Source organism: Fukomys damarensis, unplaced genomic scaffold (assembly GCF_012274545.1).
Source record: "Fukomys damarensis isolate Sample0158 unplaced genomic scaffold, DMR_v1.0_HiC HiC_scaffold_10, whole genome shotgun sequence".
Taxonomy (NCBI): domain Eukaryota; kingdom Metazoa; phylum Chordata; class Mammalia; order Rodentia; family Bathyergidae; genus Fukomys; species Fukomys damarensis.
In genome coordinates, this window is record NW_022900922.1 from 355,628 (window position 1) to 382,166 (window position 26,539).

Consider the following 26,539-nt stretch of genomic DNA (forward strand, 5'->3'; position numbering starts at 1 on the left):
CCTTGAACTCAACATGTAGCCCAGGCTGTCCTCAGACTCAGAGCATCCTCCTGCCTCAGCCTCTTCAGTGCTGGGATTACAAGCATGCCACCGTGCCTGGCACAGCACTGGTATTAAAAGAGAAAGTGAAACTGAGCAAAAGTAAAATTTAGAATGAATGTAAAAATCAAGTGTTCTAACTTGCCCCTCCAAAGGGTCATGCCACAATCTCTGAGGTTAGCATATGTGTGTGGTTTTTTTAAAATGCACTTTTTAAAAACATAATGTGGTTTCATTTTTTAAAATGAAAAAAAAAGTTTATAATACAACCCATAACACATAAGCTCAGTAGACTCCCCGTGGCTAGTAGGAGAACACAGAAATGAAATGATTTTGCTTGTGCCTGATGAGTGGGCAGTAGTAAGCCTCACAAAAAGAAGCTAACAGGCTGGGGATTTAGCTCAGTGGTTCTGGTGGCTGCTTTGCAAGCGCAAGGGACCCGAGTTCGATCCCCGGTACAAAAAAAAAAAAAAAAAAACAGAATATGGGGTAGGTTAAAAATAATTAAGTGAAAGGTAAAAACCTCTGGTCTAAGCAGTTGTTGACCACCATCCTGACACTGCAGTGGTATCTGCCTTTGATTAGCTGAAGTATAGCATACTGTGCAGTTTTAAACAAGTATAGAGGATGTAGCATGGTATGGTATATATACATTAGCTCCTGTGTTAAAAGTAATTTCAACCTTGGTTGTAATTTATTCAGGTTATTTTTTTACAGGAGAAGTCGTCTAAAATTCATTAAGATGATACAGACACAGTGGCTGTAACATCATTAATTATTTAGTTGTAATTATTTTAGTAAATATAATTATTAGTTATAAGGGAAAAGAAGGGGTGATAAACTGAGTAATATTCATTGTACCCCTCTTAGCCCCATTTTTTAGTTTTTTTAAATAATGACATTATTTTTGTTCATATTTTACAGTTTTTGAGACAGTCTCCTTAAGTACAGATTCTTTCTTCCAGAGGGCAATTTCAGTTCTCTATACCTCTTACTTGGATTCTGCATCTGATCTTGTAGTCAAGTGACTTTTGAGAAAAATGGCATTTTCTTAAATGAGGTGAGGTACTTGGTACATACTGTGTCTGTGAGTTTTATTTTAATTTTAAAAGACATAAGCCCATCATTTTTGGTAGTTAAACTTAATCCTTCTTAGCAAAGTTTTTTTAATGTTGTCACAAGAATGTAATATGTTCTAGGGAATAGAAAAATACCATTTAATTTAGCGTTTTAGCAGGAGTCCAGAAGTTACATTTAAGAAGTTAATTTGCAAGAGGAAAATACCATGTTTAAGTATTTGGTTATTCTCTCTTTACACAATACAAAACTTTTACCAACAAAAACAAATAACCATACTGGGAAGAACTTCATGAAATGGGTTTCCTCTGTGAGCTAAGAAAGGGAATTAGATTGTAGAAAATTATTATTGTGGTTTTATACAAAAAGATTTGAATTTTACAACTTCTCATAGTTTCTCTTTAGTTTCGTCTTATTACATGTGGTGAGATTTGAATTAGTATAGAGTTCTTTGTCGCTTTCACAGAGTGGCCTCACATTTCTCTGTTATGGTTCATTGTTTACATAGCTACTATGTTTCTATAGAGGTTTTTCAAGTTTAAATTACATAGTTTTGAGATAAAATGAACACTTTCAACATTCTGGTTAATTTTAATTGTTTCAATAACAATAACAGGGATCTAATAGCAAAACCTGAAGTAATTCAGAAATAATACAGTGGACTAATGGTTTATAAAAAACAAGGGCAGGTTTGCTTTAAAAATCTTTTCTTTAAAGGTAGAATTGTTATGCATCTATCTTCACTGTGAGTGATCCAGCCAAAGGTAAGTCTGTTAGGGAAAAAGAAGTCTTCTTTTAAAAGATGAAATGAGGTTTAGTTACTTTTAGAAAATGCTTGTCAAAACTTTTAAGCATATTTGTAGATAAATTTTTTAATCTAAAACCCAAAATATGTTTTAGTGCCTAGAGATTAGTAGTGTCACGAGCATCTCTTCTAAAATGTCATAATGACAATAAGAACACAGAACTGACCAAACTTAGCAGTTATAGAATGTTAGGAGTAAGAGAGGTTTCAGCTATATACTTTAGTGATACAAGTAGAAGAAAGACACACAAAGGAAAAGCTGAATGCTGGAGAAGCTGATGAGTTAAGAGAGGTAGGAATTGTAATGCTTAAGAATATGATTAACTAAATTTTTAATGTTCAGCCTTCTTATTTGTGAAATAGGGATCAGAGCTGGGGCTGAGGCACTAGTTGAAGCCAATACATTATTGCTACATAGGATGGTACAGAAGGAGAAAATGGCCAATAATCACTCTTTTGGGTTATCAGTGGAACCAAGGTGTAGGGAGATTGTGTACATATAGAAGGAAGAATAAGCAAGAGTAGTCCATTGGATGGAAAACTGGAAAGTAAGGTTCCACACAAAGCGGAAGAATCTCAAGAAGAGATTTGACTAAGTTAACTGGACACATCTGTAAGCCTAACTGCTTGGGAGACTGAGGCAGGAATTGCAAGTATGAGGCCTGCTTGGACAACTTAGTGATCCTTTTCTCAAAAATTTTTCAAAATGGTTTGGTGATGTAGCTCAGTGGTAGAGTGTTTGACTATCATGTGCGAGGCCTTGGGTCAGTCCTAGCACTGACCCAGAAGAAGAGGGGTGTTTAGCACTGCCAGGTATTAAAGAATATAGAAATCAGGGCTGAGCTGGACTTCATGACTAGATTTCTGCTGACATTTAAAAAAATAATTTCATTAAGATAATTCACATTCCATAGAATTCACCTACTTTAAATGGTACCTGGGGGGATGCCCTTTTTTTTAGTGTATTGTCAGAATTGTGCAACCATCGCCGTAATCAATTTTAGACCATTTTTATCACCCAAAAAAGAAACTGCATGACAATTGACAGCGATTTCCCAATCCCCACTATCATTAGCCCTAGGCAGCCATTAGTCTGCTTTCTGCCTTTGTAGATTTCCTATTCTAGATATTCATAGAGTGGAAATTAAACTATTTATTTGTCTATTTATTAATTGAAGTGAATGACTTCATTTATTTAGAGTAATGGATTTGAGGTACGTCTGTGTTGTAACCTGTGCTTCATTCATGCTGTGGTTATAACTGTAGTTCTGTTTGCATTCTTTGACTTCTTACTGTTACCTATGTCACTGTTAATTCAATCAACGTTTTAAATCATTCATTGTGTGATATTTCGTCATGGCAAACTTGACTTTAACCCTTAAGAATATGAAATCTAAATGGGAAATACTGTTGACTCTTCAGTGATCAAGGGTTTGTGAAGCACGTTCTAGGCGTAATTTGCAATTGATTTATGTTTCAGTTTGGAACTTGTCTTTTGAAATTTTAGATTCTGTCATCTTTTCTGTTGTAGTCAATGAATAGCAATTCAATGAGTGTATCATAACTTCGTAGTATTTCTCTTAAACAAATGGTTTTCTTAGGGGATGGCGGTATAACTCGGTGGGAGAAGAGAGCGTGACTTACCTAGCATATGCAAGTCTCTGGGTTCGATTCCCAGTACCCCTCCATCAAAATAAAAAATATTCTCCTTAATTTAGGGTAATTCATCTATTTCTTTGAAATTACAGTAAAAGTGATAGGTTCTTGTCTCAGGAAGATGCTCAGACATGATTTGTTAATACAGTTTTAAGGATCTAAAAATCTGTATCCCTATTAGGCTACTTTTAAATGACTCCTAGAGTAAAGGTTATTGTTATTTAAAGATATCTGATTAGTTTCAATATTTTTATTCCAGGGAAAAGTCACGTTTGTATCTGAGAACTATATAGCTAACTACATTGGGTCCTCTTCTGGCTATGATTGCCACGTGGCTACAGATACTAGCAGTGTTTCTCACAAGAAGAGTCTTTTTGTGCCTTTGAACTAAGTCAGGTATAGTTTTTTATGATCAAATAATATCTGATGTGCTAAATTGTAGGCTGAGTGGAATTGAGAAATTTAACACACATGCAATTCAAAGTACTGATAGTACTCACTTTTGTTCTTTCAGAATTACCTCTATGAACATTCAGGCAGCACTGTTATTGCGTGATCCAGGAAGGTCAGACCTTAGATAATTGTAGCTTTTCAGTACAGGGAACCTAAGAAGATGGCAGCACCACCTCATACAAGCATGTGAGTAATTATGTGTGTATACTCATTTTAACTGAGTTCGTTTCTTTTGTTCTTATAAAAATGCTATTTTCTTTTCTTTTTTAGACTTGAAGTCAGTAAAAATGGTAAGAAAGTATTTTATTGCTTCTTTGTGGGGGGGTAATTAGTAGATATTTCATTCACAAATAATGTTTCGATTTTTTAATCTTCATTTCTTAAAGTTCTCATCTCTCCATGGAAAGGAAAATTAACTATTCAAGGTTGTATGCTTTGTGATATAACTCTGTGGCCCAATTATGGTGCAGTAATTCCAGCACACCTGTAAGTATTCTTCCTAATGCTTCTATTACTTTTTTTTTTCCAGTGCCAGATATCTAATCCAGAGCCTTGTGCATGCTAAAAAAGCATCCTACCACTAAAACTATGGTGCCCATATCCCTTAGTTTTTGTTTTTGTTTTAATTTTATTTTCTAGGTCTCGGTGGATAGTGTTAGGGTAAATTTAGCAGTTAGACTTGGTTTTAGATAGAATGCATTTGAGTAGATGTGTAAAACACAAGGCTGTGGCACAAAAGACATAATTTCTAATCTTTTAGAAAAGATTAGATTGTTGCTAATGATCTCTCAGAATAAATTACCTTATATATAAAATATATAGGTTACAATAAATTATATAGGTTATAGCAGTTGAATCCTGTTAAAAGTTCATTAAGATTTGTAGTATCCAACTTCCTAATTCCATATCATTCTCTTAGAAAAATACTATTTAAGCTGGGCGTGGTGACGCACACCTATAATCCGAGCACTCGGGAGGCTGAGGCAGGAGGGTCACTGTGAGTTCGAGACCAGCCTGGGCTACATAGTGAGTTCCAGGTCAGTCTCAACTATACAGTGAGACTATCTCAAAAAAACAAAAAAACAAAAAAACAAAAAAACAAAAAAAAAGAAAAATACTACTTAAAGTAAATGTTGCATCTATTTTTGCTATAATGAATTTTCATCATATATTTTTTCCTGAGGAACTGTGAAAGACATCTATTAACTCTTTTTGTTCAGGCAGGTAGTTTAGTTAAAATATAAACAAAGACAAATGTATCAGAATTTATTTTCTGTTGACCTTTTTAAAGAAAAGGCAGCAAGCATATTGTAACCCACAAAAATAAAGAATTCTGTAAATAAATGGAAAAGGAGAATTTTTCCTCACTATAGAATGCAACTACTGAATGTTGAAAAACTGATAAAATGTGATAATCAATACGTGCTTGCCAAAAATAGTAAATTGAAGCTTAGATAATGTTTGTATCTATCCATCCGACTTGGTTATTAATCATAAGGGGGAAAATTGACTTTCCAGTAGAGAAAACTGACAGATCTCATCTTAAGTGGTTAAATTAACTTTGGCATTAACACAGTAGGTGTCATGTGCTTTCTGACATTCTGCACAGAGAATGATACAGTAACACTTCTGTGATGTCCTATCAAGAGGAAACATTAAACCTACCCAGACACAAAAGCATTCTACAAAATTGTCTGTACTCTTTAAAAATAAAGACTAAGAAACTGTCCCTGATAAAAGGAGACTGAACAAATAGATAACTAAATACATTGTGTTATCCTAAGTAGGAAACTCTTTTCTTTTTCTGTGAAGGATCTTGCTGAGATATTTGACAAAATTTAAATAAGGTCAGTTAAGTAATAATACTGTGAATTTCTTGATTTTGCTGATTGCTTTATCATTGTGCAAGAAAATTTCCCCTTTCTTGAAGGCAATATATGAAAAAATATTTGGGGTAAAAGGGTCTCAGGTTGGCATCTTACTCTCAAAAAAATGAGAAAAGTTAATCTATAGAGAAAATCGGGAGCAAAGCAAATATGCCGGGGATCGGGATGAAGGATGAAATTCTATATTGTTAAAAAAATGCATGTTGTTTAACCTGAAGTCTGTTAATTTAAGGGCTTCCATGATAATTATATTTTTATTTGTATTTACATTAGAAAACTAAAAACTCTTCCTGCCAAGAAAAAACTAAAAATTACAGAGCTATAGTTTGAATATTTATTATATTACCTGATACTGTTTTGTTTTTTAGACCACATGAACTAGATTTTAAGTATGTAATGCAAGTGTCATCTTTGAAAGAAAGACTGCCAGAAGCTGCTTTTAGAAAACAGATTTACTTGGAGCAAAAAGGTCTGTTAAAATAAGATGGTACACTGCATGTTCTGGGCTTTGTTCTACTTTCTTCTCTGTCTTCCAAACATACATACCTGTACATACATACTTTGTTTCATCATAGGTGCTTCTTTAAAAGGCTCTTTTGAGAAAATTCAAGAGTTGCCATATTCATTTCTTGGAAGCTGAGTAGAAACTAGATGATAGTTTTGTTTAAGGTGAAAGAGTAGGGTTTAATGAGAATATTATTAAAAGACATTAAAAATAGTTGGGAACTCACAACCATTCTTCTGAAGAACAAAAGCAGTTTTGTAACTGTTTACATACTTTAAAACCAAGTGAAAGAAAATAAACATGAGAAGAAAATTTTTTGATTATTGAGGTTACTTCATGGAACATTGATGTATTTGTCTTGTTAATGTAGCTGTGAGCGGTGTCAGTGTAAATAAGAGCATTGTTTTAAAATAACTAATTCAGCCAGGCATGGTGGCGCACGCCTGTAATGCCAGCACTGGGGAGGTTGAGGCAGGAGGATCTCTGTGAGTTCGAGACCAGCCTGGGCTACATAGTGAGTTCCACGGCAGTCTCAACTACATAGTGAGACTGTGTCTCAAAAAAACAAAAAATAAATGAATAAAATAAAATAACTAATTCAGAGCCAGGCATGTGGTGCATGCCTATAATCTCAGAACTTGGGAAACTGAGGTAGGAGGATTGCCACAAGTTTGAGTTCAGCGTGAACTACAAAGGGAGTTCCAGGCCAGGCTGAACCACATAGTGAGATTCTATTTCCCCCCCACCCCCCCCAAAAAAAACTTTAGTAACTTTTTATTAAGGAGTTTTATAACTAAGAACATTAAATCATAAAGGTTTTTTGAGTAATGTTGCTACTTCTCACTTTTGTGACAAAATGAGTGAATTAGTTGCAAAAATAACAATATATTGAAGAAATGTTTTTTTTATTTCCTTTACAGTCTGTTACCAAGATTTGTGCTTTAATTTGTATGAGGTGGAACTGTCAAACAAACAAAGGAAAGAAGTAGATACATTAACAGAATACATTAAAAATAATCAATTGGTAAGAATCTTTTTTTTTAATGTAGTTCACACTGGTGTTGAACTCAATGTGTAGCCCAGGTTGGCCTTGAACTTGTGGCACTCTTACTGCCTCAGCCTCCCAAGTGCTGAGATTACAGTGATGTGCCATCGTGCCCAGCAAGAATCATTTATATAATGTGTATTTTTTTTTTTTTTTTTTTTTTTTTTGTGCTGACTTTTTTTCCTCATTGAGTTTATTGGTACATTTTAGATTCACAGTACAGTTACATTCATCGTTGGGGTCTTGTACCTTTGACGGGTCTTGGTTCTCGTTTTTTCTCCTTATCCCTGCCCTCCCTTCACTCCCCCACCCCTCCCTATTTACAAATATTTTATTTCCATTTTTTCATTTTCTCATTTTTTTTCTTTCCCCTTATTTCTTGAACTGAAAAATTTACATCTAAGTATTGGTTGTATCTAGTTTGAATTATTTTAGATTGCTGAAAGGGTTTACATTGTTTAGTATTTATTGATGTGTTCATATAGTACTTACTGACTTAGCATATTTTCATCCCCCTTTGTATTTCAATTTACTTGTATGTCTCAAGGTATTTATTGCCTTAAAATTGTTGTATGAACATTGGATTTTATCTTTGTTATGGACATATGATGAACAGTGGAAAAAAGAACTTTCAACTTAATGATTTAGAATGATAGCTAGATAACTTCCTTAGGACAAAATTTCCCTGCTTGCTAAAATCATTAAAATTGGAGCTCAAGATTGTTTTGAAGACTCTGGTAGAATTCTTTTATCTGAATTTTTTGTTGCCAGTAGAAGTGATTATTTTCTTTTTTTTAATCTGTTAGGATGCTGTAGAAAGGATTTGGGAAGGTTGGTATCATCTGGTCTTTCTAGTTCCAGGATTCTGTAATAATTTTTATATAAACATGAGCTTAAGGGGCCCGAGATTTAGCTCAGTGGTTCTGCCGCCTGCCTCGCGAGTCCCAGGACCTTGTGCTTGCAAGGCAGGTGGCCGAACCACTGAGCTAAATCCCCGACCCAAAAAACACGATCTTAGGATGCTATTTAGGACTGGGGATGTAACTCAGCAGTAGAGTGGCTGCCTAGCTTGTGTGAAGCCCTGGGTTCAGTCCCCAGCACTGTAAAGAATAAAATATATTATTTATAGATCTGATTCATCTTGAATTAATGGCCACATGGTACATCCATGGGTTTTTTGTTGTTGTTTTTTGTTTTTTTATTTTCTGAGACAGGATCTCATTGTGTAGTCCAGGGTGGCCTTTAATTCACTATGTAGCTTGGGTTGGGCTCGAACTTGCAGTGATCCTGGTGCCTCAGCCTCCCAAGTGCTGGGATTACAGGTTTTGGCTTTTTGTTAATGATTGGAAATCTAAACTGTCTCACTGGGAACAAAAAGAAATAAGTCTTTCCTCATTGACCTGTTACATAGTTGAACACTGTTCTAAAACTTACCCTTGCTGTTCTGGTTATTGTATTTAGCCAGAATGGGGCATGATTATTTGACCTAAGGAATTTGTGGTTTCTGATATTGGAGTCAAAATTCTCATGATTCCTACAAACACTAACATTTGAAAAATTTTTTCTTGAGCTCAAAATACACTAATGAGTACAGTAGAGGAGAGAGCTATTAAACAATCTTTATTTCTTTTTCTTTTTAATGTTTAAGGCAATCATCAAATGCTTAGAAGATCGGGCATTTTTCATTTTACTTTCATCAGCAGCCTTAATAACAGAGCCAGGTAAGGAAAACTAACTTTGGGGACAATTTTTTTCAATATATGTACGTTTGTTTTATGCAATCAGAAGCAATAACTTTACTCCTTTTGATTCTCATTCTCTATAGATATTGGAGATGAACAGATGAGTCTACATGTGTTACATTTATTCCATTCACCCTTGGCAACAGGTAAGGATAACAGTGGCATCCAATTCACTCAGTCTGTTTTTAGTCCTCATCCAACTTGACATCTTAGTACCACATAACAATGTTAACTGTTCACCTTTTTTTCTCTCTCTTTAATTAACTCTTCCCTTATGCTACAGAGTTGGCTGCTCTTGACCTCCTGAAGGTCTGAAGGTTACCCTTTCCTCTGAGGTTCAGGCCTCTGTTTTCAGTGTCTGCTGTCATTTCCACTGGGATTTTCCCCAAGGTTGCCCAAATTGAGCTTGCCAAAATTGAATCCATTTGTTGCTGATACACCTTACCCATAGGCTACGATGGGTGCGACTCGGTGTCCTCATAGATACCCTTCCTTCTCTCTGTACTGCTGGTCTCCATATTTGTCCTTTACATTCTGAGGGTGATACTGCCTCCCTAGAGGACCAAAACTTAGCTCTGTGGTGAAAAAGTATTATTCATGTGGCTTCTAAACAGATACACATCTGTGTTAAATTTTCAGAGGGCAGTTATGAGAAAATTATGTCTGAAAAGGCTCTTAGGGAAGGATAACAAATGAAGAGGTTGAGAAACACTAATCTCGTTTATGTCTGTCAAGTTGGAGTTTCAAGAATACTCGATAACTTCAACTACAATCCTTAGGCTTATTATCAATAAATTGTTTAGTGTCTGCCTTTTATCAGAACAGGAAATTCTCATTGTTTTATAATCATGTTGTGTGGTTTTTTTGTTTTGTGTTTTCTGATGCATGCTAGACAAGTGTCCAACTACTGAGCTGTATCTCCAGCCAATATGGCATGGAAATTTTTTTAAGTTGATTTTTTAAGGGTGGGAGGGTGAGACAGGATCTCACTATGCTGCCCAAGCTTGTCTTGAATTCTTGGACGTAGGATCCTCCCACCTCAGCCTTCCAAGTATCAGACTACAGATCAGGAACTCAGGACCTTGATCTACACCATGTTTAGCTAAAACTGATTATTAAAAATTGTAATAAGTTATTCACAGCCAGGAGCTGAACTTCCTTGGGTATCACTTCCTTGGAGAACAAGCAAAACATTACCAATTGTAATAACACAATGGTTTATTTGAATTATTATATATTGTAAAATTTGTAAATGATTTAGCAACCCTAAAAAGAATGACAAAGTGAGACTTAAATTTGCCAAAGGTTAAACATCTGACCAGTACCGACTTCCAGCTTTTATATCTTAGAGCTTCTCCCTGCAAGATTTCTGACTTCTGTTTCATTGTAAATTGCCACTTGGATAAAAACCATTGCTACTTGTACCCAAAGAGAGCATAGGAACTCTATTTGAATAAATATTGGAATGTTTTCTTTTTCATTTGCTCCTCAGCCTCATTAAAATGTTTTTTACTTAAGGTCATGCAGAATTTTAAAGCTACTTGTTTTACATTGATTAATACTTTGTTTAGCCAACTTAAAGATTTTTAGAGATTTTATAATAGTCTATTAGAAATAATGCTGCATTGCTAAGTTACTTCTTACAATAACGAAGTTGCCTAGAAAATGCTACTTTGTTGTTATCTGTATGCTTTAAAATACATAAGGACATTTTTATATTTTATATCTTCTTTACTTCTTAAGGAACTTAATATCTAACCATATTTTCCTGCATGTTTTTATTTACCTTCCTTTTCCTTTAACTAATACTTGCTGTAGTACTAATTATTTAACTGAGACTGACGTGATGTTTTATAATTCTCAGGTGCTTTCTCTTGAAAAAGAATGGGATAATTCCCATTTATTACTGGGTACTGGAGGTTTTTGTTATCTGTCAGTTCATATTATTGATAACTCTAGTATATAAAAAGTTCATAAAAACCCAACCTTTTCTTTTTTTTCTCACACTGGTTCTTTTCAGTTACTGATTTGCTTAAAAAGTACTGTCTGGGCCGGGGATTCAGTTCAGTGGTTCCGTCACCTGCCTTGCAAGCCCAAGTTTGATGCCTGGTACCAAAAAAAAAGGAGTGTTCAAAGAATGAGCTGGAAGAGAAGAAATAGACCCATTGGTTTACTTAGTTTTAATTTTTTAATTTAATTTGCTAGAAAGGGTGATAGAATTAGCAACTATTGTTTCAAAGAGATTTGAGGATTATTTAGGTCCTTTCAATTTGGTTTATTAGCATTTTAGCTTCTAAAAAAATTTAGAGAGAGTTGCATAGGTACAAATAAACTGTATTTTGAAAGCAGAAAATAAATAGAAAAGCAAATCCATCTTCTCTAAAAGCCATTGTGGTTATTGTTACTGTAAAGGTCCTTTGACATCCTGCTGAGTTCCTGATCAAGTGAGATTCAAGTTAGAGATACAGTTTAGTTTATTTCTTCTAACTTAGCAATTGCATGTCATACGGTTCTATTTCAGTTCAATATATGCCTGTAATTTCAAAATTTATGAAGTTACGTATTTACACACTCCTGTCAGCTTGAATCACTGCTGGTAAGTGCCTGACTATCTACCACTAGTGGTACAAATGAGCATAATCACTTTTATCCATTTTTTTACTAATAAAATTAATAAAAAGCAACCCAGTAGAGCAGTCATGCATGTAACATCAGTAATTCAAGCCTCCCAGCAGCAAGACATATGGTTTATAGCCTGGTGGGTGGTGAATATGTTAAATATACTCATAAGTGTGATCGCTGCCAATTGGTCATCATTAGGAACCTCTCAGGATATTTGACCATCCTGTTTAAAGCGTTTTCCCTACATGTTTTATTAAAGAAACATCAGGCTTTTAATATATATGATGTCTGTTTTAGAGGTGAAAGCTTTGAAAATTGAAGATGACATCTCATGGAAGGTGGCTCCCATTTTATCTACTCTTAATTGTGCTCTTCTAGAAGCAAAGAAATTATTTCCTGAAGAAGGAACTCATCCAAACATATTAGTAAAGCATAATTTCCAAGAACTGAACAAGGTGGACAAAAGCCTTTCTTTGACTGCTGCTCCTCAGGATGTAAAGAAAGAGACTACATTCTTTAGGAAACTGTCAGGTAGTTTTGATCTGGTTCCTCCACCTGAAAAGTGCTCTACAGAGTCTTTAACTCAGTTGAAGTCTTATTTTTCAGATCCTAGTGGTTATACATTGGAAGTGTCTACCGCTTTGGGTTTGTTAGCAGAACGTCCTCCATCTCCGTACATTTCAGATGGAATTTGTGATGCTGGATTTTCTTTAGTTATGACTCCAGATCCAGAATTTCCTGACTCAGAGGCAGAAGTAAGAAAAGAAACTCAAACAGAAAAGAGTTCTGAAGAAATGTTTAAAGCAAAGAAGGGCGCTGTGGTTCCATTGAGTGCAGCATCAAATCTGAGAGTGCAGCCAAAGAGAAAGGCCAGCATGCTACCCATAATGCCCAGCAAAAGAGTGAACCTGTGCCGCCCATTTGCCAAAAGAGCTACAGCTGGAACAGACAGCAGATCATACTCTCCACCAACTCTTAAGTTAGTTAAAGGACAGTTACCTCAGAAAAGAAAAAGGGGTAAGTACAATTTATATAGATTATTAAAGTAGTAACTATTGTATTCAAAGCCTGTTCCTGTCTGGATTTCTGTGGACTGGAGCATGGCAGAGTATTAGAAATTTGTTATAAGCCAGGCGTGGTGGTGCATGCCTGTAATCCCAGCACTCGGGAGGCTGAGGCAGGAGGATCACTGTGAGTTCGAGACCAGCCTGGGCTACATAGTGAGTTCCAGGTTAGTCTCGACTACATAGTGAGACCCTGTCTGAAAAAAAAGAAAGAAAGAAATTTTTTAGAAATACTGTCATGTCTCTCTAGGAAATGTGTATACCTGCCAAAGCTTGAGAAGTATTTAGGTAAAGCCAAAGCTTGAGGAGTAATTGCTGAAAACTATGAAATAAGATAATCAGATATCTTAAAAGCCTGCCCATCAAGAGCTATGTTCTACTTGTAAAACCCCTCAGACTATCACATATTTATATTTCATTCTCAGAAAGATGGTTATCTGTTTTTCTGTACCATCCTCTGACAAATTGAGGTGGAAATGGGAGATCTGCTAAAGAAAAAGAAAGCAAGCATACTAATAACAGGGAAACCTAAACACTGAAGAGAGGGGAAATTCCTGGACCTTAACACGAAAGCAGTCTGGGATCAAGCATCACTTCATTTGTATGCATTGGAGCTTTTTAAATGATCACCTGGGAAGCTGCAGCAGGAGAATTGAAAGTTCCAGCCCAGCCTGGACAACTTAGCAAGATCTTGTCTCAAAAAATAGAAAAAGGACTGGGGGCGTAGCTCAGCGCAAAGGCCTACATTCAATCCCCCATACTAAAGAAAAAAAATCATCAGCTGTATCTTAAAACCAGCCCGCTGAGATGGAATATAGTCATATATTGAAAAAGTTCCACAAGAGGTTTTGATGTGCCTGGAAAGTAACTAAGAATCAGATTCCAGAGTCATTAAGTATTTTGACAAATGTACTTTAGCCAGCCTGCCACGGCATCATCTCCAATTATAGTTAGTGTGTTTTCTCTAAAAGGGCAGGGAACTAAACATACAAGGCACCACTTAGTCATACCTGTTTCACCTTTGGCTTCTCTCACTCTCCGTTGGCAAAGTTCAGCAGTTGTGACTGGGACTAGCAGGTGGCCTTCACAACTGAAAATATGTACTTTCTGGCCCTTCACAGAATGTTTGCCAACTCATCTATGCTATTTGAATTTGAAAATGTTAGTCTCCAAAGAGGTAACGTGTAGGATACGCTGATCAACAGGATTCTGAATAATTAAGGTTTTAACCTTCTAACATGGCCTGCTGTGGTTTGAGAAGTAGTGTGCTGCATGTGTATTTAGGAGGTTGGCGGGAAGTACGGCAGTACAAAGCGTGGGGTCAGACTGTGCAACTGTTTGTAAGTACATTCCAGGCCAACCATATGAGCCTCTGTTCTGGGTAAATCATTTTACTTCAGGGGATTAAATTATCTCTAATTCAACATACATTCTTACTGTTTCCCAAATGTTTTAAATTACTGTATAATCTTTATAAGTGCTACTGTATTCTAATACTCAAATTCATACATGATTGAAATAGAAATTTCAAAGAGCATTTACTCTGTAATACAATTTAATGTTTTCTGTTTAAGAAAGAATTCTGGTTGTGATAATTTAATTTGTTTTACAACCCACACACACTGGATTATTACATGATTGAGAAAGATGGCATTTAGTAATACATATAGAATACCACCCACCCCCAGTCCTGGCCCAGGATCTGGTTTTATGAGAGATCTTCTCTTCTTGTTTGTACAAATGGGTTTTGGTTGTCTGATGTTATTTTCTTTTTCTTTTAATTTAGTTTTAAATATGTTTCCTGCTTGATATTTGCCCTATGCGGAATATTTTAGGAAATATAACTGAACTGTAATGAGAAGTCTTTATTTTAAAACCAGTATGGTGCTTTATTTTTTATGATAATTTAATAGGGAGGAAGATAATTAGCACTAGAGAAATCTATAACATTAAGAGATTCTGAAAGCTTTCTTTAAAACCACTCCTTTCTTTAACCCCTTCAAAAGAATGAAATGAAATGTTTCTCTTTTTCTACATATCCCTAAAACTCATCAGTAGCTTATGTTCTTTAACATCATGGATAATGTTCTGAATGAGAAATGGTGTTTTTTTGTATAATTTTAAAGTATTTGCTAACATTCATGGGTGATTGTATATCTTTGGGGCTAAATTTACTGGTGAAAACAACTGAATTTATGAAAAGCCAATGGGGAAAAGTTCTAAAGGGGACATTTATTAATTTTTTCAACTCAAAAAATTGACAGTTTTATTGTGTGCTTGTAAGCTAGTGGCATTTTTTTGCCTCCCTACCTACTACCTCTGCTTGTAGCTATTTTCTTAATTCCATGTAAGAAGCAAAGCAGATCGTCTTGTAAGAGAGATGATTTTTGTTTGTTTGTTTGTTAAGGTGGTAAATTTGTAGCAAATAATAGGAGGTGCGGACTTTCCTCAGTCTTTCTCTGAAAAAATGTTTAAGCTTATTTTTTGGATGGTACTGAGATATTGATGAGTAATGAAATGTATAATGTGGCTTTTTGTGAGTACAAACTCTCCTCTCTACAGGGTGATTATAGTTTTAACCATATAACCTTATATAAGGGGCTGTGTTGCTTTTTATTTAAACATAATTTATTTGTTTCCCAGGGCAGTGAGCTAACATGTTTAGTTTTACTGCCGCATCAATCAGAAAAGATTATACAGAATTTTTAAAAATTAGGCTGTGGGTTTTATATTATTACCCTGATTTTTTTTTTTTTTTTTTTTTTTTTTGGAGACAGGATCTTACTATGTAGTTGAGACTGACCTGGAACTCATTATGTAGTCCAGGCTGGTCTTGAACTCACAGTGATCCGCTTGCCTGAGCCTCCCGAGTGCTGGGATTATAGGAATGCACCACCACGCCCGGCCTTTGGTGTTGTTTTGTTTTGTTTTGTTTTTTGCTCCCTGATAATTTTCTTTTTCACCTGATAAAGCTACAAGCAGACTCTTACGAAATTCCTATTTTTATATTTCTGTGAGAGCATTTAATTTGTTTTTAAAAAATAAAATCTTTTAGTTATTCCCAAAAATTTACAGTTGCCCCCTAAAACAAGAAATAAAGAGAAAGCTATGATGAAAAATATCTGAGCCCCTTCCCCTTAAAAAAGTGGTGTCTTTTTCTACCTAAGGTGCAGAAGTGCTGACTGCACAGTTTGTACAGAAAACCAAATCGAATAGGAGAAACCAAGAAGTTCCCATTTCTAAAGAGGTTCCAGTGGCAACAAATACTAAAAGGGCAAGGAGACAAGAGAAATCTACAGTCAAAACTGTTACAAGGGTTAAGCCACCTGTGAAGAAATCTCCACAAAAACAGAGAGTAAATACAGTAAAAGGCAGTCAGAATCCCAGAATCAGAAAGCAGCCACAACCTGGTAAGAAACACTCTTCCTATACATGTAAACACTAAAATACAGATGTGATAGAGATTGCAAGATACATTTTAAAATAATGTAAAAGCAGTTGAAATTCATCAGTAATTCATTCTGTATTCTTTAGTTCAGACCCTGAAATAAATAACTTGATTTCCTGTTGTGAACAAATAGGAAAGTGTAAACACTAACTTTCAGGAAATAGACCCTATTTTTTAATTTGTATGAAGCCTAACATGAATTTTTGTGAGTTAAATAGTATAAATGGCTGTATTTATGAGTAAAAACTAGTAGTATCTGGGAGTATTTGTCTAAATCATGCTCATTATAAAAAGTAAAAGGCTGTTAGTCCGTCTTGAGGAAATTGTAAACAAATTGCTTAAAACTCAATAATCCAGAATCCTGTATTTGACTTAAAAAGCTATTAATTTTAAAAGTTACTTTATATTTCTAACTTTAAGTGAATAGTGATATGAACAAAAAACTGACTGCTTCTGTTTATCAAGCTGTTAGACATAACCTTTTTGCTAAAAAGTTCTGTTTTCACCTTAGACTTTACCTTTATGCCACTGAATGCACACTGTCTATTCCTGGGTGTGGGTCTACTTCCCTTAACTGTACTTTTCTACGTGTGGTGTGATTCTTCCTCCAGACTGCAGGGTCCATAAATGAGATTGTATCTATGGTATTAAGACCTGTTATTGTATATCTTGTTGTTTTGTTTGGTTTTGTTTCACAGAGACTTCATTCCCTCATTTTTTATATTTCTATCAGTTTTTTGTCTTAATTTCCCTGATTCTTCTGGTTTGATTCCCACCCTGGGGTGGGGGAGGTGGGGGTGTTTCCATTATAGCTGTGGGGCTAACAAGGGAGTTGTCTCTGCTTTGAGCTCCTTTTTTTTCTACAAGCCCTTTGGACTTTGCTATTTTCTGTAAAAACTGGTCAGTGGTTCTACCACTTACCTCACAAGCACAAGGTCCCGAGTTCGATCTCCATTGCCAAAAAAAAAAACAAAATAAAAAAAGCTGGGCAGTGGTTGATTAAGCTTTTCTACACACCCTTTTCATTCTAATGATAACATTGTAGGCTCGAGATTTTTCTTTAAATGTATTAGTTATTGGTCTTTGCAAGCAGGTTATCAATTCATTTCAGACTATTAATTATGAAGAGGAACATAATTGACTTCTCTGTCCATTCATTCACTGGGAACAGGGAATCATTGACTAGTATACCTGTGAACTTTATTCTTAATAGTAATAGCATTTAAGAAGGATTCATGACCCTGTAATCCCAGCACTCAGGAGGCTGAGACAGGAGGATCACACAAGTTCGAGGCCAGCCTGAACTCTACATAGTGAGTTCAAGGCCAGCCTGAATTACATACCAAGACCCTTTCTCAAAAATTAAACAAAAGAAGGATTAATGAAAGCAGACCATTGGAGAATGTAAATTTTCTGGTTAAGGGCAAACTGATTTAATTGTCCATAAGAAAATTACCATTTTTTGTATATAGAGTAAAAAGGTGATAACGTTAACTGGCAAGTCTGGATCTTTGTGACTCCTAATTTTTCATATCATTACATATTATAATTTAAGCTTAATGTAGTTTAAAAATTACTCTAATTTGAACTTAGGTGGTTCCTCTAATGACTTATTAAAGGAAATGGTTTCTGAGAAAATAGGTTAGCTATCTAATACATACTTCCAACTTCTAAATTCTTACAACCTCACTAGCTTGCAGGCTTCCCTGAGGGCAGGACTCTCGTTTTACTTTGGTTTTTCTTTTCCCCTGTGTGTATTTCTTGAGCTTAGTAGTATGTGTTACGAATAACTTAATACATGCATTTTGAATGGTGACGTCTTTTTAAATTAGTATATAAGTCCCCTAAGATTTGTTCCTCTATCAGTACTTTATAATATATGTATCTGAGGGTTGAAATAAACCTGAATCCAATAATGAAATTCTAATATATAAACTGTAATATATCAAGAGACATTTCTTGAATATATAAATGTTAATTTTCACTAAGGTGTAATAATGTGGAAGAAAATTAATTCTATGAAAAGTGTGTTATATCTTTTCACTTTTTTCTTTTATACTGAAGCCAAAGAAGAAACTGCTTTACAGCTTCAATCAGAGATTTCATCAGATGGTCAAAAAGATGGAAATAGCATAAATGTAGATCAACCACAAAGTACCACAGTGGCTCAAAAAGATCTTCCTGAAGACTCCATTGTAAACTATGACTCCCAGGCCCTAAATATGTTAGCTGATCTAGCATTAAGCTCTGCTGCCTCTTCCACACCATTATGTGAGGCTAGAAACCTTCCCTGCTCCTCTGAATTGCCACAAAACAATATTTTACTCTCCAAAGAAAGTTCATTGTGTGGCACTCCTGACCATGATTATCATAGTGGAGTTAAAAGTCAAAAAGGTGTGCTGTTATCTAAATCATCCTGCGATCCGAAGAGTAATTCAGGGTCAGGCTTAATTGTTAGCCAAGAAGAAGAAAACTTGATTACTTGTAGTCAGATGCCTGCTGATGCCCAGTCAGCACTCCATGAGGAAACGTCAGAGCCTTTGGGCACAGGACCAAACTGTCCTATAACTGTAGAGCACTCATATGCTCTGCTCCTTGGAGAACACTCAAAGAAGTATCTACAGCAGAGAGGGTTATCAGGCCCTGCTTTTGCAAAGACTGGAACAAAAGGCCCTGAAGCTGGAACTCCAGTGGGGAAAGTCACACCGTTTCGGCATCTACAGAACACCTCCCCTCTACAGAAGCTTTCAGAGGGTTCATTGGTACCACGCAGAGGTCGATTTATATCTTCCAACCTGAAAAGTGTTTTTTGCTCCCATACTATAATTAGCTGTGATGGCTCCTATAAGGTCACTTTCAAATGTGAAACAGAATATGCGTTCAACTTAGATAGCAAATACACAAACAACCCACTGGAGAAAACTATTGTAAGAGCACTGCATGGGTAAGTATGAGTAAAACTTGAAAATGGTTGTAACTTTTTCAGTTGAGATTAACACAGGAAGATGGGAAAATGGTGCCGTATTTGGGGAAGGAGAAAGAAGTATTGTGTATAAAACCAGTAATTTAGTATTAATATCAGGCAGACATTTTTATTGAGAATAACAGGTTTTGCCATTGCCAGTGATTAGTCTTTTTAAAGATAGATAACTTTTCCATTTGTAATGCTCTTTCAGCAACACTCATGATCATTGATTTTGTTTGTTTGTTTGTTTGTTTGGTTTTTGGTTTTTGGTTTTTGAGACAGGGTCTCACTATGTAGAGTTGAGACTGACCTGGAACTCACTATGAAGCCCAGGGTGTTCTCGAACTCACAGCAATCCTCCTGCCTCGGCCTCCCAAGTGCTGGGATTACAGGCGTGTGCCACCAGGCCCGGGCTGAATTATGTTTTAGATTAGAGCTTAATGTAAAATAGCAGTAATGCTTTATTTAATTGTTTTATGTATTTAAGTCTTAAGCCTGAATTCCAGGAGCATCACTTAAAAATTACTTGTAGCTGGGCTGGGGATTAGGCTCAGTAGTTCTGACACCTGCCTTGCAAGCTCAAAGACCTGAGTTTGAACCCTGGTACCAAAAAACAAAAATTACTTCTAGCTTATTAAATTGATCAAATTGAACCAAAAGTTCATAGTTGTCTAATTCAACTTACCTAGTTCATAAGGTAGCACTTGTTTATGGTTATCAACTAAAATAACCATTTTAATTTGTGTGTGTTCTTTAAAATTTCAGGCCCTGGAACACTAATTTGCCTGATAATATGGAAGAAGTGAAGTTTCTGATTCATATGTGGGTAGCTCTATTTTACAGAAAGCGGAACAAAGACATACAGTCATCCCGAAAAGTGGTAGAACACAGTAACCCAGCAAAATACGTTTCTATAAATAGCACATTAGAATCTTTTGAACTCAGTGAAATTGAGGAATCCTCCAGTGTGGAAAGGTGTTCCATAGAACCTCTTTTGGAGACTAATGAAATGTCCAGAGCTCATGGTGATGAAGAATCCTTTCATGGTCCTAACTGCTTGCTACCTCTCATTAAAGTACCACCTTCCAGAGGCTTGGGATTCTGTGTGCAGAATGAACGTAAGGAAATTTTTGCAACAGAGTGTCATCCGCATAACTCAGAGAATCAGAATCTAATCTATTCTTATAATAATGAGGTAAGATTGAATACTGTAAATGCTAGCATTATTTTTGAAATAAGACATGGTTCTCTGTTGAGAAAGTGAATTTTACAGCTAAAGGATTTTAATGCCAAAAATTTATTAGTTTTTATAAAAGTGTTCTTCTGATTGTCTGCAGGTACTTTATCTGCCATCCTAACTGAAAAAACAGGAGTAGAAAGCGATTACAGGGCACAGATGATCTGGAGCCAGGATAGTGGTTTTGCTTTTGTGGTACTGGGGATTCCGTCACACCAAGCTCATTCCGCAGCTTCTTTTTTTCTTTTTTTTATTTTTTAGACAGGGACTCATTAAGTTGCCCTGGCTGTGCTCAAATTTGCATCCTCTTGCCTCAGCCTCCTGGCCTGCTGGTATTACAGGCTGGCATCATCACTCCCAACTGAGACAGAAATTACTATCATATTTTTTTTTCTTGGTACTGGAGATCAAATTCAGGCTTGCAAGGCAGGTGCAGTGCCACTGAGCTAAATCCCTAGCCCAACAGAAATGTTTTTAACAAGAGATTTGAAGCATAGTTGCTGGCTTCCAGCCTCTGCTCCAAGATGTATCAGGTAGTTTGTGAGCATAATGTTCCCAACATTGCAGAGATGTGGTAAATTAATAATTATCCATCTCACCATATTCTGGACAAGACAATGCTGGAAGCTTTAAACAAAGCAAAACAATCTCTTTATCAGATTATCACATTGTCTTGAGGTAGTTCTGCTAATATTTAGCCTAAATTCTTCTTGCTACTATTTAAATTCTTTTAATTTGATAATATGATAAACTATATTGATGAACTTTCTGTTCTATGGAATAAGGGTTATTCAATAAGGGTTATCTCAGTTTTAAAGCAGAGAAGATAGATAAGAGGTAACAGACTTTAATTTGCCAGAATCAGTTACTTGAGTAATTAATTTACTCTGTCTCATGGGAAAGTTCCAAACACTGGTGTACTTTACAATAATTGAAAGCTGATGTTTAAAAAGATATTCTTGAATTTAAGTTGTCTCGTAATCTTACTAGCAAATTGAGTACCATTTTTCTAGTGCTACCTATCTGAATTCAGTGACAAAATGTAGCAAAGACAGTTGTCAGTGGTCTAGCTACTTTTCTTCAAGAAGGGTCAATTTTTAAAAACTATAGCTGGTTGTAGTGACACATGCCTGTAATCCTAGCACTCAGGAGGCTGAAGCAGGAGGATCACCATGAGTTCAAGGCCAGCCTGGGTTACATGGTGAGTTCAAGGCCGGCCTGAACTATGTAGCAAGACTGTCTCAGAAACAACAACGGGTTGTGCATTTAAGAAAGTTTTGAGGGGCTGGGGATTTAGTTTAGTGGTTCTGCCACCTGCCTCTCAATCACAAGGTCCCAAGTCAATCCCCAGTACCAAAAAAGAAAAGAAAAAAAAATTTTGGCCCTCTAGTCTGTATACTTTTTTTTTTTTTTTTTTTTGAGACAGGGTCTCGCTTTATAGTTCAGGCTGGCCTTGAAGTCACTGAGAAGCCTAGGCTGCCCTCAAACTCACTGTGATCCTCCTGCGTTGGCCCTCCTGAGTGTTGGGGTTACAGTGCCACCATGCCCGGCTTCTATTCTGTGTATACTTTTACAGAAATAAAATGGGGCTGATTTTGCAGTTTAGTGGTAGAGTGCTTGCCTAGCATGTGCAAGGCCCTGAGTTCAGTATGTCAAAACAAAAGATATTTGCTTCATCTCTGCCCTGTGATACTCTTACAGAGTTGAAGATTCGGAAGAATAGACACAAACTAAAATTAGTCCTTGTCTTTTCTGCTTTTACAATCTGCTTGACTCTGATAATTTTTGTTTTATTTTCTTTTGTTTACTTTTCTCATTTCAGGTAATTGGAGGGAAAGCTAAACAAGAATCTGCAGATAAACTAGAAGCTCCTAATCTTGCACTTTCTCTTATTGGAAATACTCAAACTAATGGACCTTTTATTTCTGATGAACATAAAACCTTTCAGTCACTTGATAGCAAAAGAATGGTTTCTTATAATGGCGCTGGGACACAAGCCACATTCACCAGGACTTGTGATGAGGCCAGCAGTCAGTCCAAGATGTGTGAGAAGTCTGTTTATATCCCTCTTGAAAGTAGAGTTGATATTTTGCATGCAGCAGTGCCAACAAATCCAAGTGCTTTACAGGACTTTATCCAGTGTAGCAGCCCTATGAACAATGAGTGTGAGTCCTCCTTGGAAAGGCCTGACGCTGATATGGAGTATGTGATGATTAACCTAGAACCAGTGACTTTCACTTTAGAAAACAATCCCTGCGTGCCAGTACATACAGAAGTAAATAGAGCTGAGAAACCTGTAGCCTTTAGTAGGGAATTGATTAACCAGGTGTCACCTGCTGCAGATGTTAGGCACCCTGTAACTGCATTGGAAGAGGTACAAACACAAGCCATTAGGGACGTCCCATCTCTAGCAGTGTCAGGGCAGAGAAGCACCCAGTGCCTTTCTGCCTCTTCAGGAAAGAGAGAGACACTTGATGAAGAACTGCTATTTGTGCAGAAAGAGATGCCTCTTCCAGTCTCATCACCATTGCCTGATAGAGCATTGATAATGGAGGCATTATCATTAGTTAAATGTTCTGGTTATCCATTACCCAGTAAAGAAATGAAACACTCTCAGGATATCTGTCTGCAGACTCAGAATCTCTGTAGAATATCTTCAGAAGAGATTATAGATTCATCACAGGTTGAAGTAGTCTCACCATCAGTCTCTGCCTCCTTGGAAAAAAGGTATTCCAATGATTGTGTTCCACCAAAAAGTAATATATCAGATGACTCTTTAGAACTAAGGAAAAATGACAAGAGTGGTTTAAACTGTGAAAATACGAATTTGGAATCATTTAATTCAGTATTTGCCAAACAAACCAATTCACCCATAAATGGGCAGGAGATTGGCCTGGAGTTACAAGAGGCAAATTCTGATATTGACCTAACTCTAACAATAACTCCACCTACAAGTCCCAGGGGAAAGGTGCCAGCTAATGAAACAGAGAAACTTGAGGAGGCCCCAGGATCAAATTTAGAACTTAAGGATGTAGCCGAAGAAATAATTGAGCCCAAAGAGGTGACCTTCATAGAAAAAACAGAAGCGAATCCACCGAGTTCTATGTCAGTTTATTCTGCAGGGTCAAACGAACCACTAAAAAATGAGAGGAAAGGTGATAGTCTACAACCAATTACTTTAATACTTTCCAAAGAAAATTGTACCCTTGAGATAGGGGAAGAAATTAATGTTACCTCTGACTTTCCCTTTGATTCTTTAATTGAAGAAGTGTCACCAGCTTCTAGTCCTGATCCCCCAGTACCAACTGAAGAAACATGGCCACCTCAGGCTGTGTCTCCATGTAGTTTAAAACTTCATGGTACACAGTGTGAAAAAGGTAACAGATTCTCCCAGATTGAGTCAAATGATACAGCTGTGACAGAAAAAGAAAATTCTTCCATTGATCCTTCCCGTCTAGTGAGACAAGAGAACATAACTCAACTACAGCAAATTCAGCTGTCTGCTAAAATGCCTCTACTATTAACTGATCATCCAGGAGGAAAAGGTACACTAATGTTTCCTGGTAAAATAACTGAGGAAATTGTCCCAAGAGAGCATGGTGAAGGGTTATCTTTCTCAGAAAAGGTGCAGTGCTATGATGCAGAGTTAAACAAGCATGGCTTAGTTGCCAATTATGGAGATAACTCCAAGCTTTCTCTCGAAAAACTGGTAAAATCAGGAAACCCATTGCAGCCAATTAGTATAGAGAATAGAAATTTGGACTTAAAACATCTTGTCTTAGAATCGAATGAATCCTCATTTAGTTCTAGAAAGAGTTTTGAAAATAAGTCTTTGGCTGATGGATTAGTTTCTACAACTGCTCTAAGTGGGACAGTGAATATACCATTAAAAGAACAGGGCAGCCCTGAAAGTATTAAGGAAAATCTCTGTAATGGTAATCTGAAAACAGATGGTGGCAATCATATGCAGGTTAAGTCTGTGAACTCTGCCGCCATTGATGGAGCTGATGTTACAGTACAGGCATACCTGCATCCAGAGATCCCAGAGTTTGATTCTGCTTCAAACAGTGCTACATTAACACAGTGTACAAGACCAGAAAGTATAGAGCTAGGGTTTCAGACACAGGAAAAACCAGTCATCAGAATGGCCAGTCTGCTTGGGAATATTGGAGCTGAAGCTGAGTTACTTGAAGTCACAGGTGTGGGTTCCAACAGCCTTCAGTCTAATTCCACAGTTTCTACAAAAAGTGAAGAAACAGTTTGCTTGTTCTCGGATACATCAGTATGTGAAATGAAAGAGTTGTTGAATGCTGATTTTTTGCCCACATATGTTTGTTCGTACCAAAATAACATAGACGCCAGTGAAGAACCTCCTGCTGCCTTTGTTCCAGAATCTGTTGAAACTCTTGTTTATGGGGTTTCTAAAGAGCATACTGACAGGAAGACTGCTAGTGAAGGCCATGGGGATGAGGTGGATTCTAAAATCCTGGGCAGAAACATAGATGTGAATATGAATTCTGATATGCAGTATGAACAACTTTCTGGAGACACTGATCAAGACTCATTCAGTAATTGTAGAAATCCCAAATTAGACATGGAAAATTCCGGCATTTTGAGTAGTTATACTAGCAAAAATGAACATGTTGTAAAAGACAGCTGTGACTCTTTCATGTGCTTAAATAATAGTAATAATGAAGCTTGTGACTATTCTAACAAAGTTCCAGAGGTGGAGATGAACATTCCTCCCAGAAATTGGGCCACTGGATTAAAGAAAGCAAATAAGCATATGCCACATTATGTCCAAATCCAAGATCGCCACGGTATCCCCAGGACTTACGCTAACTTTACTATAACAAGAGAATTTAAAAACACAACAAGGACTTTGCATAGGGTGAGAACTCCCCCTAGTTTCACTGTGAATTCTGACCTGCTCAGCTCCTGGACAAGCACTTGGCAGGTGGCAGATGACCTCACGCAGAACACTTTAGACCTGGAGTATCTGCGTTTTGCACACAAGATAAAACAACTAGTGAAGAAGGAAAGTTCTCGGCAATCTGACTCATCTCTGCAAATTTCATTGAGAGATTTCCCTTTCACAGAAATGTCTGAGCCCCCAGTTCTGCTTCCTACACCTAGGAGCAGAAGCCCCATTCTGGTAACAGTCATGCACTCTGACGCCGGATGGCAGAGTTGGCACAGAAGTTGCCAAACACCCAGCGATCTGGACAGCTCTTCCTCTTTTTGGAGGGAAAGATTTAGTCACAGTAGAAATCTTACAGATTCTCAAAGAAATGAGACTGTTTCATTCCACCTCAACAAATTGAAATACAACAGTACTTTGAAAGAATCTCAGAATATTTCACTTATTCTTAATGAATATGCTGAGTTCAATAAGGTGATGATGAACAGCAATCATGCCGACTTCCAAGATAAAGAGTTAAATATAGCTTCTGAAGAAGCCACATCCCAAGAGATACATCCATTTTTCCCAAGGCAGTCTACCTCCTATGAAGACGTAATTACAGACTTGTGTGCCAGTTTGCATACCAAACTAAATAGTATTCTGAAAGAGGCTTGTAAGAGTCCCTTCTTCTTCTACCTTGTTGAAACAGGAGACAAACCATTCTTTTTAGGAACAAAGGTAAGGTATCAGCTATTATATTTTCTGTTACCTTGATTGCCTTCTAATTCAGTTATTTTAGAAATAATAAAAGTAGTTTCAGCTTTAAAATGAAATGGTATAAGGGGGTATTTAAGTTTTATAGCTCAGTTTTTAACTGCATACCAAGTCTTTTCTGTAAGGATCTCCATCTTTACTATATTTAAATATTTACATGATGTTCCAGAAATAGTGCAATAACTAGTTATCACAAACATGTACCAGTATAGGCATACTTATAATCAAGTATAAATATAAATTATTTTTACTACTAAAATACAGATTTTTTTCAAAAATTCATTACCTGTGTTCCCATAGTAGTGTGTATTGTTGAGA

The 26,539-nt window shown here is 36.4% G+C and overlaps 1 protein-coding gene across 5 annotated transcripts in view; it reads left to right on the plus strand.

Annotated features, from left to right (window-relative positions):
- The window catches only part of Tasor2 (transcription activation suppressor family member 2), a 55,290-nt gene that overhangs the window by 17,529 nt on the left and 11,222 nt on the right, over positions 1–26,539 (plus strand). For 3 of the 5 annotated variants that reach the window (XM_010621430.2, XM_010621432.3, XM_033761800.1), the window contains exons 2-14: positions 3,837–3,973; positions 4,092–4,216; positions 4,301–4,320; positions 4,417–4,516; positions 6,285–6,385; positions 7,342–7,445; positions 9,115–9,187; positions 9,292–9,354; positions 12,128–12,847; positions 16,062–16,304; positions 18,407–19,286; positions 20,073–20,502; positions 22,367–26,185. In XM_010621430.2, coding sequence (XP_010619732.1) covers positions 4,191–4,216; positions 4,301–4,320; positions 4,417–4,516; positions 6,285–6,385; positions 7,342–7,445; positions 9,115–9,187; positions 9,292–9,354; positions 12,128–12,847; positions 16,062–16,304; positions 18,407–19,286; positions 20,073–20,502; positions 22,367–26,185 — 6,579 coding nt within the window. In that variant the 5' untranslated portion in view covers positions 3,837–3,973; positions 4,092–4,190. Of the gene's footprint in view, positions 1–2,053; positions 2,214–3,836; positions 3,974–4,091; positions 4,217–4,300; positions 4,321–4,416; positions 4,517–6,284; positions 6,386–7,341; positions 7,446–9,114; positions 9,188–9,291; positions 9,355–12,127; positions 12,848–16,061; positions 16,305–18,406; positions 19,287–20,072; positions 20,503–22,366; positions 26,186–26,539 lie in introns of those variants that run through there. The other 2 variants (XM_010621431.3, XM_010621433.2) reach the window with 2 other exon arrangements.